At 42.6% G+C, this 13152-nt stretch overlaps 1 protein-coding gene across 1 annotated transcript; it reads right to left on the bottom strand.

Moving 5' to 3' along the window:
• Positions 1 to 7956: 7956 nt before the first annotated feature.
• bambia (BMP and activin membrane-bound inhibitor homolog a) lies at positions 7957 to 12393 on the bottom strand. The gene is made up of 3 exons (XM_080794272.1): positions 11875 to 12393; positions 10203 to 10487; positions 7957 to 9141 (listed from the first exon to the last, which is right to left on the bottom strand). The coding sequence occupies exons 1-3, from the start codon at positions 11948 to 11950 to the stop codon at positions 8723 to 8725; spliced, it is 780 nt and encodes a 259-aa protein (XP_080650398.1). The 5' UTR covers positions 11951 to 12393; the 3' UTR covers positions 7957 to 8722.
• Between the last annotated feature and the right edge of the window lie 759 nt (positions 12394 to 13152).

The raw sequence follows: 13152 nt of genomic DNA, 5'->3' as shown, positions 1-13152 counted from the left end.
ACAGACAGACATGATCTGCTAGGTCTCATAGTAAGTGCTCACTGCATTCGCAATTATGTGGAAATGTACAGTGACAAAAATATATATATAAATATAAGAATAAATAATAAATTAACGACGTGACTAGACAATTAGTCAGAGGATATTAATAAAATCTGGGAATAAATTTCTTACCACCCTAGGGAAATTTGACAGCTGCTGAAAGTTGGGGTACCATACAACCATTATAAGGCAAACTGTTCTAAATTCCATCCCGCGTTTGCGCGTCTTACTGGTTTAAGTAGCATGTGACATGTCAAACTAGGGTGTTTCCATGATTCTGAATCCATTCAAAGCATTAGTTTTGCACGAAAAACACTCCTTGGGCTAAAAATGGCCTTTACAAACACATTGGTGAAAACAATTCTTGGTATTGGTAAGAAATGTATTCCCAGATTTGACATTATACTAATAATATTCCATGACTAAATGCAATGGATCACGCGAACTTTCCACTCATCCACTGGCAGATTTCCTCACCTCTGAATTCCACGGTTTAAAATCCGGAACACATACAGCTACTATCCATGTTGTTTCGAAGTGTGAGGTTTCTTAACAGTCCACAGCACACCTCTGACTGAGGGAGACAAAACCGGTACCATTTATGAGCATAATTAGTGAGGAACTGTGAGAGGAGTAAGGACCATTGATATGAAGAACAGTGGAAAATGGGTGAAGCCGTCCTTGGCTTTAAGCAAGGGTGGCATATAAGAATAGCTCTGGTGACTGGTCCATGGCATAAGAATAACATGCACTATCTTGTCTACCTATTGGTTTTATACCTGTGTATATACTGTATGTTGTGTGTATTGTTTTGTACTCAACCTATTGGTTTTATACCTGTGTTTATATGTTGTTTGTATGTCTGGCCTCGTGGGGAAAGATGGTGGGTGGGTGGGGATGACTGGGAAAGGAGTTGTGGGAGAAAATGTAAAAGAAACAAAGAGTCATATTCTCTATCTGTGAAAATTGCATAATGTCATACTCTTTGAATAAAATTTACTTAAAAAAAAGGTCTCATAGTAAGTGCTCACTGTATATGTGGACCTGGCCCCTTTTGTGCCCATATATGGAGCTGAGTGATTGCTGATGCAACACACTCCATATTTGGACGTATAGCGGGACAGACACACACACAGACACACAGACATGATCTGCTAGGTCTCATAGTAAGTGCTCACTGCGTTCGCAATTATGTGGAAATGTACAGTGACAAAAAAAAAATATATATATATAAGAATAAATAATAAATTAACGACGTGACTAGACAATTAGTCAGAGGATATTAATAAAATCTGGGAATAAATTTCTTACCACCCTAGGGAAATTTGACAGCTGCTGAAAGTTGGGGTACCATACAACCATTATAAGGCAAACTGTTCTAAATTCTAGTGATGCACCGAATATTCGGCCGCAGAAAATATTCGGCAGAAAATGGCTAAAAAAGCATTTTCGGCCTATTCGGTTTCGGCCTGAATAGGCAGAAAATATATCACCGAATAGTGTATGCAATTAATGCATTCAAATGAGCTGAATACATGTTTTATGGACCCATAACAGTGATTATTATTGAAGTTAAGTTTTGCCATAACCATAAATCAGGTAGCTTTAATGACAGCAATGGTAGGCAAAAAATATATAATATTAAATATATTCGGATATTCGGTATTCGGTTTTCGGCCAACTGTTTCTTATATTCGGTATTCGGTTTCGGCCAAGAATTTCCCTTTCGGTGCATCCCTACTAAATTCCATCCCGCGTTTGCGCGTCTTACTGGTTTAAGTAGCATGTGACATGTAAAACTAGGGTGTTTCCGTGATTCTGAATCCATTCCAAGCATTAGTTTTGCACGAAAAACACTCCTGTCCTTGGGCTAAAAATGGCCTTTACAAACACATTGGTGAAAACAATTCTTGGTATTGGTAAGAAATGTATTCCCAGATTTGACATTATACTAATAATATTCCATGACTAAATGCAATGGATCACGCGAACTTTCCACTCATCCACTGGCAGATTTCCTCACCTCTGAATTCCACGGTTTAAAATCCGGAACACATACAGCTACTATCCATGTTGTTTCGAAGTGTGAGGTTTCTTAACAGTCCACAGCACACCTCTGACTGAGGGAGACAAAACTGGTACCATTTATGAGCATAATTAGTGAGGAACTGTGAGAGGAGTAAGGACCATTGATATGAAGAACAGTGGAAAATGGGTGAAGCCATCCTTGGCTTTAAGCAAGGGTGGCATATAAGAATAGCTCTGGTGACTGGTCCATGGCATAAGAATAACATGCACTATCTTGTCTACCTATTGGTTTTATACCTGTGTATATACTGTATGTTGTGTGTATTGTTTTGTACTCAACCTATTGGTTTTATACCTGTGTTTATATGTTGTTTGTATGTCTGGCCTCGTGGGGAAAGATGGTGGGTGGGTGGGGATGACTGGGAAAGGAGTTGTGGGAGAAAATGTAAAAAAAACAGGGTCATATTCTCTATCTGTGAAAATTGCATAATGTCATACTCTTTGAATAAAATGTACTTGAAAAAGAAAATAATAATAATAACATGCACTCTTGAAACTAAGTCAGACCAGTCACTTAATTAAAAGGTTTGGTTCATACAAGTGTGTGCTTGAGGTGTAATGCATGCAGATGTAAACATACACTTACACATGGCAATGATGGCAGTCGAATTTATCTTCTCCCCAACAGCAGACCTCTTCTCAAGTTCCTTTTTGTTTGTTTGTTTTGTTTGTTTTGTTTTGTTACGTCGGGGACCGACGGACGCACACGCACGCACACACACTCGACCGTTGCGTCAAAGTCAAACCATGTATCTGTAGTAGTAGGTAGACATCATCATGTTAGCTCGCTGTCATGATACACTTTACAGTTTTACAGCGCTGCGGTCTTAAAATGCGTGCAAAGGAAGACGGGCGCTATTTCACACTCACAAAACGACCTCTTCAGTCATAATAATAATGCGCCACGCCACAGTTCCTAATTTCTTGACTGACCCGCTGTGATTGGCCAGTCGCCCAGGAAGTTTGGAACTAGAGAGCCAATCTGAGCCAACTGCGTGTCTGCGTCACAGGTCAGGTGGAGATGTACGGTTGTTGATGGTGGTTGATTTGTGTATGTTTTCTCATGCCAATAAAGCTCATTTGAATAGAATTGTTCGTGTGGTCCAAAAAGCACATTGGGTGCATTTAAGTTTCTTGCAACGTTCCAATTTGCATCATTCCAGAGTATAGGGCCGGGCACAGAATCCTTTTCAGATGGGGGGTCTGCGGCCAAATACATTTGAGGGTAGGCCTACTTGACGTGAAAAGGTTTGAGAACCACTGATGTAGGCCTACAGTATATGATCCTCTTCATGTCGTGTGTGAGTGGATGAGTGGTTGGAAAGAACGTAAGCCTCTTGGGGCAGGGCAGACATTGTTCTGCCATCTGTCTCTAGGGGCCCGGGCCCTCGACTGACAGAGAGGGGCCTGTTAGTGCCCTCGGCTCCACAGCTAGGCTGATGAGTGTCACCACGTCATCCACAGCGCTGCACAGAAAGGGGACCAATACCTGCTGGGGACAGCTCATCTGTGTGTGTGTGTGTGTGTGTGTGTGTGTGTGTGTGTGTGTGTGTGCGTGCGTGCGTGTTCACCTGCACATGCATGTATGTGTGTATGCAAGTGGACATGCACGTTTGTGTGTGAACAGAGACTAGAGTGTGTAAGTGCGCATTTGTATGTAAGATGATACCTGAAGCTTCAATGAGATCTACTCTCTAGTCCCCACACACACACACACACACGCACATGCACACACACGCAACATCAATCACAAATAAGACTTTTTTTCCAGAACCTCCCGAGTCCCATCCTGTATGAACTGTTTTGTTTGTGCTAACAGCTAACATGTCGGAATTCACTGCGAGGTTCCTCTTTTTGGAACATAACAAAACTACTTTTGCTATTTACAGACAGTGACATTTAGCTTGAAGAGGCCTGTGGCCGGTCCGATAAACATTCCCAACATTATTATTTTTTCTTTTAGGGCAGATTTATATCTAAATGTTAACACAATGTGCTGGGGTAAATGTTTGAATGGGTAAATGGGGGTGGAGAAGGTAGATGAGGACAGGGAACTATGAAGCCATCTCTTAATCCAGTGGAAGGAAATGAATTGGCTAAATATTTAGATTGCATCTTATTCCAGCGGATGTCTATCACCACCAGAGAGAATAAAGATGTGTCTGGTAACATGGAAATGTATCAAAAAATTGCCATCTCTTGGTGTTTGTGTTCTAAAATGATTGAATTGGGTTTGTTGTTTTTGGAATGTCTATTTGTTTGTAGCTAAGGGTTCATAAACAGCCTTCAAGGATTGTTGATATTACATGGATAACTACTCTTTACTCAAGGGAGTTGACCAGCAAGTGAGGCTCCATGTTGAATGCGCCTTCAGAGCACACTTAATTTGTATACACATGCTGATGATATACACTGGGACGAATCATACGTACCCTAGCAAATCATAGACCAAACATTAATTGCAACTATTTAGGCTCACGTTTACATGCCTAGACGGACGCATACCCAGGTTCAGGCCTTCAAGAGCAGTGAACAGGCCGGGGAGAGGAGGAGCAAGGGAAAAAAAGGTTATAAAAACGTCCTGTTAATGCCCTAGGAGTTGTGCATCTATTGCTGAGTGCAGGTGTTAACTGGTCCCATGTGTGTTTACACTTCATATATTGTTTCACACGGCCTCAGCCACAGTTGTGCAAAAGGCCTCGCACCCGCTGTAGATGTGTGGGAGCTTTGTTGTCTGAGCAGAGGGGTGATAGGTGGGGGACGGACGGACGGAGCAGTGCATCTCTGATTAAAATAACAGGTGTTAACCACTTATTATGCCTATAGTACATTGTACAACAAATAGCTAAAATAGTCAATCTACCAGCTTGCTATTTTCACTATTTTTGTAAATTTTTCATTTTTAAGTTTTATGAAAATTGATTAATAAATAATAATAATAATAATGATGAGTCCGACAGTCATTAGTCCGTCACCCTACCCAAACACTAACCTAACCCTAACCACACGCAGACGCAACGCATGTCGTGGACCCCAATGATAAACCAAAGGTTAAAAGTTGTTAGCCATGTGCGTTTTTAAATTGCAAAAATGCTTGCTTGCCTAAGAATATGACACATTTGTGCCCGCTCTGGAATGCTGCACGGCGGCAGAGGGGACGTTGCAACACATTGGCACGGAAGGGAGTCAGACTCGCATGGCCACGTGGGGAGATTCGCCTGGCAAACGAGAGGAGGGTCAGTTTGAAGTCACTTCAAAAGAAATTGGGGCTCTTTTGGTGGAGGCCAATCTGACTCCCTCATTAAATTTGCATGTCAATGCCACAAGCTGCTTGGCCACCACGTCTAGTACTTCACAAAAACGGCCAGTGCTAATGATCCTGTTGCTACTGTTGTGGAACCGCACTGTGACTGCTGGCTCCTCCTCAGGCCAGAGGAGGCCTGCTTTGTGTGGATAACTACTTGGAACAGTGGAGCTCATAAGGGGTCATTCAGGTCGCTGCCATTTTTTATCCATAATGGGGTCTATGGGGTCTTCAATGTTTTTTCAGGCCAATAATCCCTTAGCTGAAAGAGAGATGAGGGATGCTATAGGGTTCAAGTGGTTAATGTTTGTTTTTTTAAGAAAGAAAAAAAGTTCCTATCACACAAATATTTGTCACTCTGAGGACCCCCTGTTGAAGAACCTAATGCATAATTTATTTATGCTCAGTCAGTCACATGGCAGAAAATATCAGAAAGCTGACAACGTGCTGGGTGTATGTGTGCGTGCGTGTGTAAATGCACTCCCCTGAGCACTCATCATAAACATCTGAGCAGCCATCAGCTGGGTGAAGCTGAAACATAATTTACCCCGTGGGTAACGGTCCTTCCATTCCCTTTGTACAATGTACATCATAGCCCTATCCCCACTGTCATCATGTGTTTGGTATCAGCAGGTGAGCCAATGGAGCAGAGCGGGCCTAAAGAAAACAGCAGGCACATTAGGAGGGCCAGGCAGAGGACCTTGTTATTATTACAAGGGTAATAGTCCTGAGGGAGGCCCAGAGCGAGGGCTCAGCCTAGCTAATGCAAGCTGCCATAAGTGGTTAGCTGCTAATAGTGTTTTCCTGTCCTCCTAATGGAAAGAAACAAGGGTCAACTTCAGCATAGTAGGGAGACAAACTCTCAGCAATGTTGTCCTCTCTGCTTCAAACACCAGACCAAGCAACCATGCAGTTGCCATGAAGGGTAAACTTGTCCTTGAATTAACTCTCGGAGTGACACTGAACACTGAACAGTTACACTGAGGATTTTACTATGTACAGCAGCCCATAGTGAAAACAATATTATTTTGTTTCTGCAGTCTTTCGCCAGTAATTATTTTTCCTCTTTGTGGCTTTGAAATATGTGTCTTGAGTGTGTATAGGCCATGCTATTGGTTTTCATATTTTAAGGTATGACCTACATATGACATGACATCACTCAAGACAACAAATGTAAACTCATTAACACTTAAACCATATGAAATGGTGGAAGACAGTATTGGAATGTGTTACATTTTGTGTTAAAATGTTTTTAGCTAAATGTCCTGCATTGGGTTGCGTTTGAGCTTGTAGATCAGCTATTTTTGGCAAAGAGATTTGGCATAAAGGGAAAAAAGGAGGGTACTGAGCCCAGGAGGTGCATAAAAAGCCTAAAAAACAAAGAGACTACCAAATCACAAATTGGTACATAAATTATAAGGACTGCATATGCTAAACCAGTGGATGGGCAATGTTGGGCAAGTCAAAATCTCATGGCACAACTGTATTCATATCCATGGAAAATAGCATATAACACATATCAGTCTTATCACTCTGTAAATGTTTACTAATGGCAAAAATATATATATTTTGTAGTGTATATCATTTACCGTGTTGTGGAATGAGTGCTCACAGAGTACTGGAGACGTCAATTTAAAAAAAATTAATAACTTTTTGTATACAGACTGTTTGTCACAAAATCCCATGGTACACCTGGACATCTCTCACGGCATAAGATTGTGTAACTTGTAACTCGGGAAAGCATCTGCCATTTTAGATTTTATATATATCGTGGAGTGGAATAGATGCATCTAACTGGCCCACTTTTAACATCTACATTTTAAAGTTATATGAGTAGTAAAATGTGGCATCACAGCTCACCTGGCAGTAGAGGCCCCCTCTTTACCAACACACTCCTGGATATAGGAGGGAAGTGTGCTTGCTGTTACATCCAGAGAGGCTGACTGGGGGTGGGGCTTACTGGCATTAGAGTGGGTATCTATAAAATAAATAGCACTACTACTTCCAGAATAAATCCAGAGGGGGAGGAGGGAGAGTTGTTTGAAGCTGAAAATCTGACCTCTGGAGAGGGCTCAAGAATGACTGAGTCAGATGTACAGCATTACTGTAAAACAAGGCCTTTACTGTCAGCTCTGCAGCCGCACACGCGCACTCGCACATGCACACACACACACAAACAAACAAGTGTGCCAATCCCACACTCCTGCCTGGCTTTGAAACTCCACGCTACCAAAGCAGCATGGTTCTGTTACTCATTAGAAGCTCTCTCTCTCTCTCTCACACACACACACACACACACACACACACACACACACACACTAGCACACCTCTAGCTGCGTGACATGAATGTGGGAATTTTCATACACGGCTAAAATAGCTGTTTGGCTACGTGCCGAACGCTTCTCTCTGTGTGTGTGTGTGTGTGTTTGAGAGAGAGAGAGAGGGAGAGAGAAAACACCATCGGGTCTCATTTCTCAAGAGTCCTGTGGTTCATTGCAAAAGAAAAGGAGTAGGCCCTGAACTAAATAAAAAGTCACCTTTAATGGATGTTTTGTTTCATTCACACTCACAATCAAGCTTATAGTCTGATCACAAAGAGAGATGTTGGACATTCACCCAAAGCAAGACACACACTGGTCAGTTCAGACAAAAATATAATATATATATATATTTAAAATCTTTACAATAAGCTTGAATCACGGAACGTACACAGAGGAGTGTGCACACTCTACAGTCAAAACACTGAAATCTTAATTTTTTCTAGTTTTTTTAAAAACTCCTCAGACAAGTCCTTTTTGTACCCTGGTGTCAGTGTAAAATTCTTCTTCTATTAAGCAAAGACAACTTGGATGTTCATTTCTCTTTTGCTTTCTGTATCTTTACAAATGTGCAAATAAGACAGATTTAGAATCCTTCAACGGTCAGTGTTTAATGTCCAGGATCCTCAAGAGCAACGAACAGAACTGTCTCTCTTTCTGTCCGTCTGTCTCTCCACAGCCCTCTCAAGTTGAAACTCAGCTCCTCATTGGCTCGCCTTTCATTTTCAAGTAAAGTGCTCCTTTATAGCAATAACCACACAGTGTGAGAGTCAGTCTAGTCTTTTTTTCCGCCATTGAAAAAAAGACAACAACATGTGCCCGCTGGCACAATGGACGAAAAAAAATGTGGAAATGTCTCTTTTTTTCCATTTAAGTAATGAAAGAAAGGGAGACCAAATGAGTGAGGTGTTTTTTTTTCTGGCCAGAACAGGGAGTGGAGAGGAGAGTCACATATAGTCCCAGCAGGAAGTCATACGAACTCCAGCTTGCCGTGGCCACTGTACATCCCCCAGTGGACAAGAGACATGATCTTGTCATTGCCCAGGTCTGCCTGCCGCATCTTGTCGCAGGTCAGACAGCAGTTCTCGTGGCCCGTGACGGGCACCATGCACTCCAGGTCCAGCTTGGCTACGTGGCCCTTCTTGGCGTGGTGGCCGTGGAAGCTGTAATGGAGCCGAGACAGCATCTGCTGCCTCTGGTCCTGCAGCCTCTTGTTCTCGCTGCGGAGCATGCGCAGGGCCAGCATGATGAGAAGCACCAAGATGAGGCCGCCGGCAATGGGCACGGCGATCACCGCCGCGCGGAACCATACCTCCTTGGCCGAGGCTAGCTCCTGGACCCGAGTCACCAGGTTCCTGTTGCTGCTCTCTGGCTGGTACCGACTATGATCTAGAGAGAGAGAACGAAAGAGAGAGGGCAGAAAAGAATGAGTCACCTTATCCCGGCTGAGAGCCAGAAATTAATTTCAGCTAATAAACTATAGGCCACACTGGACAGAAATCCCCACAGGAGAGTTCCCCTTCCTTAGTCTATGCACCTTTTCATAACTCAACGAGCCTGTATTTATGCCCAACATGCAGTCTTGTCAAGGAATATTCATTCTACAAGGCACATTCCTAACCCGGTGGGGAAATTACATGGTGCACATGCTGTAAAATAAAATATCTGATCTATGTCCAAGTGCTTAAAAGTATAAGAAAAAAAGGAGGAGGGGTGCGTGTCTATAAAGACTAACGGTGTCTGAAAAACCTTAAAGCTCACACTAAAGAGGCAAATGTTTAAGGTTTACTGAGACATCCTAAAAACTATAAGAATAGTTGCCGTTTCAACAAGGGTTGGGATCGGGAACCGGATGAATCAGAGGAACCGGATCCAACATTGAGGAAACGGAAGTCTCCACAACATTTAGAACCATTTTACCGCAGTTCCGATACTATTATTGGTTCGAGTGTCATTAGATCGACAAGACAACCTACATCAAACCCTAACCGCAAGCACGGGAGCAGTGTCCGTTGGGTGTGTCTAATCTGCGTGTGCCTCCCATTTACTACACTGTCAGTGGTTCTCAAACCTTTTCATTTCAAGGACTACTATAACTCTGAGAGTGTACAAATGTTACGGGATCCATTCGGAATCCCACCCTCCACCCTCAAGTAACCCAGAGGGTCCCTGGACCTCACTTTGAGAACCACTACAATAATATGTATATGCAATACCGTATGTTATGATTGAATTTGTCTTTATCAAAAAATAAAAGAAATAATACAAAATAAATAATAATAATACATATTCTTCAATATACAGTATAGGCACTGTTAAAGGGAACCGGCAAAGAAGAATCAGAACCAGATTCCTGAATCGTCAAAATCCTAATGGATCCCAATCCTAATGTTTCAACAGATGCTGGTGCACCAGCACCAGAGTCTTGGGTGAATTAACTTCTCTCTTACCTGTTGAGTCTCTAGTGTGTGCCAGGTCGTGCAGTCCTCTGTAGTTGCACATGTCGTCGTGACAGCACTCTAGTGTTGTGACCCCGGCGACGAGGAAGTCTGTGCTCTTGGAGGAGCCGCTGCACATGTCCGCAGCGTTGGCTATGGGGTCTAAACACCCATGTGTAAGTGGAGAGTTGGCGTTGTGGGGGTCCAGGACCTTGGTGAAGCAGTGGTTTAGCTCCGATTTGCACATGTATCCTGTTGCTACGCAGTGCGGCGCATCACAGTAACACCGTATCTCTCCTGGAAAGGCATCGGGAGAGAAGTGAGACTGTTAATATTGCATCTTTGCCCCAAGGCATAAAATTGTAAGTATCACTAGTACACACAAGAAAGTCACCAAATTGAGTTAAGACATAGGCTCTTACTGTTATAGCATCGGCATGCAGTGCAAGTTGAAGCAATAAACATTTCTAACTTTTGGTTTTATCAGTAGACTACTACAGCATTTTTATTTTTCATGTTAAGTCCACATTAGTAACTATAATATTAACAGCATAGGCCTTCATTTCAGAAGCAACCGTCAGAATTCTAGCCGACTAGCCTAGTAAAAGACCAGGTATAGCTGAGAGACTTCAACAAACAACGTTATTCTAACATAGATTCTGCAATTGAGCGCCTTTCGTGCAAAATTGCCCTTTTTTCTGTATTATAAAACAGGAACCGTGTAGCTTATAATTAGTGGTTTGTTTGCCAAAGTAAATTTCTTTCAACCCAAATGGAAACTCGTAAAGGGGGGCGAGAGCTCCAGAAGAGAGCGCAGAAGTCTCCTTTTTCAGTTTGCACGCAAGCTTACTTGTGGTCAGGACCGCTTGGGGGGCGGGGTGGACCCATGGGCTCATCTAAAAAGCCTCCAGCAACCTTATCATTAAGACTCTTCCACGGGGCCACTTATTTGTGTGTATGTAGGGTAGGATATATATATATATAATAAACTATAAGTATAATGTATTTGCTTTATTTCAAAGCTATTACAGTATAGGCTATGGATTACTAGGCCAGCCCAGACGTTAGTATTGTTTGGAGTTTAAGTTAAAAGTATAGCCTAGTTGTAGTGTTTTAAATTAAGACGAATTGATTGTTAGCTTCTTAATTGTTTCTGGCCAAATTAAGTTTTAAATCAGCCCTATATTTGAAGCGTTTGTTTGTGGATGAAACTTTAGGGGGTTCACCGTGGTCGCTTAATTGTTTGTGAGTGATTAGAGCAAAGACACCGTATACGACGTTACGTTATTACGGGTATATTTCATTGGACTAGAAAGCACAAACAGTAGGCAAAGGACGACCACAAAAAAGTTAAAAGGATGCGCGCTGGAGCGTACAATGAAAACAACTAACGTTACTCTCCGCTGCACGTTACATCCGATCTATAACTGGGGCTCAGTGTTCTTTATGGCTTTGTGATATGACACTGAACTTGACCAGGAACGTTTATTACACTGGCACTGCGTCTAGTTGTTCTCCGGTAGCCAACAATGCACCCGTCGGATAGGAGAGCCATGCCATGGCCCCTTTACGTTTGAAAGTTCAAGCCCGTTCCAAATATGCCGTTTTAACTGGATTCGAAGACGCAAACAATTAGCCCACTAAACTTAAATCTGTGCTCGCCAATACGACGTTGTGCTCATACCTTTAGTAAGAAGAACAGCCATGGCACAGAGTTCCAATTGAAGCCAAATGGAAATGAAACTGGAATGGCGATCCATTTACAGCAAATTACGCTCGGCTCCTCTTATCCAGTAGCAGATCCCGGTGGCCAGAGCTCGATAAAACAAAACGTTACATGAAGCTATCAAAGAAACGGATGCATTCCCGAGCCGACTGTAGTGGACTCACAATCCCTTGGAAGAAACGCAACAAAAAATATATATCACTCCAAAAAAAATCTTCCTTTGGGTCTATAAATTGGTGCGCATTTCTCTAAAAGCCGTCCGGCATTCTCGAGAACGGGAAACAGAACGCCTTTTCCACGCAAAAATGGAAAAATATATTCCCAGTAGAGAGCAACACTGGATCAGGGTTGTCACCGCCGGTCCTCCTGTGTTCCTTCGGACAGCAGGCGACACGGGTTCATCAGTTTAGTATTCCTATAACAGAGTTAAATGTAAAGAAAGGTTGTCAACTCCGGACTCAGGCTCTTCAGAGTTGGAATAGAGGTTCTTTTAGTTGAAGAAATAGCTATGGCCCGAAGCTCTACGTAACACAGCTCCACCCCCGAGCTCCCATTGGCTGGGCCGGCCCCTCATTCATTGTCTACATTTCCATAATACCATATTCCATATGTCATTCGATTGGGTCAGGCGCCAGTCACTCCATCTGTCCATCAGGTTAAACACATTTGTTTTTTGTTTTAGAGGGGGGGGGGGGGGGGGGAGCATACAAAACAAGACAAAGACACACAACCAAGCTCTGTTAACTTTTTGCGTTGTTAAATTATATTGTAATTTGTATATGCATTGTCTTGTTAATATTGAAACAAAACTGAACAGGAAATGGCATAATATAACTTTGCTAGTCATAATATACGTCTTAACATTTGCGTGAACATCTAAATGTACCTAAAGTATAATTTAATTTGGCAGGCAGTCAGTTTGACGCCGTGTGTGTGTGTGTGTGTGTGTGTGAGTGAGCAGCAGAAGCAGATACACACAGAAGACAGAACACTTCCCCAGGCTGTTGCAGGGAGCCTGCTCTCTGCCTACTACTGGGCGGAGCGGACACTAGGCGGTTAGGGAAATTAGCAATCCAAAAAGACACACGGCGCCACTGAGACGACACACAGACACTGACACTCAATTGCCCTCTAAACAATTCCATGCAAAACACAGGCTTGCGATCGATATCAGCCCAGTGAATGAATGCACGTTAGTATAAAAGTGCACATTGCTTGGTAGCATTGGTTAATACA

Source organism: Protomyctophum bolini, assembly GCF_963924005.1.
Source record: "Protomyctophum bolini genome assembly, chromosome: 21".
Taxonomy (NCBI): domain Eukaryota; kingdom Metazoa; phylum Chordata; class Actinopteri; order Myctophiformes; family Myctophidae; genus Protomyctophum; species Protomyctophum bolini.
This window is presented reverse-complemented; position numbering and strand designations above follow the sequence as displayed.

Excerpts from the sequence above, each read along its gene's own strand:
- bambia (XM_080794272.1), bottom strand. The coding sequence starts at position 11,950 with ATGGATCGCCATTCCAGTTTCATTTCCATTTGGCTTCAATTGGAACTC. Across the intron at positions 10,488-11,874 it reads GGCTGTTCTTCTTACTAAAG|GAGAGATACGGTGTTACTGT; the intron begins GTATGAGCACAA and ends ATGCCTTTCCAG. Across the intron at positions 9,142-10,202 it reads ACACACTAGAGACTCAACAG|ATCATAGTCGGTACCAGCCA; the intron begins GTAAGAGAGAAG and ends CTCTCTCTCTAG.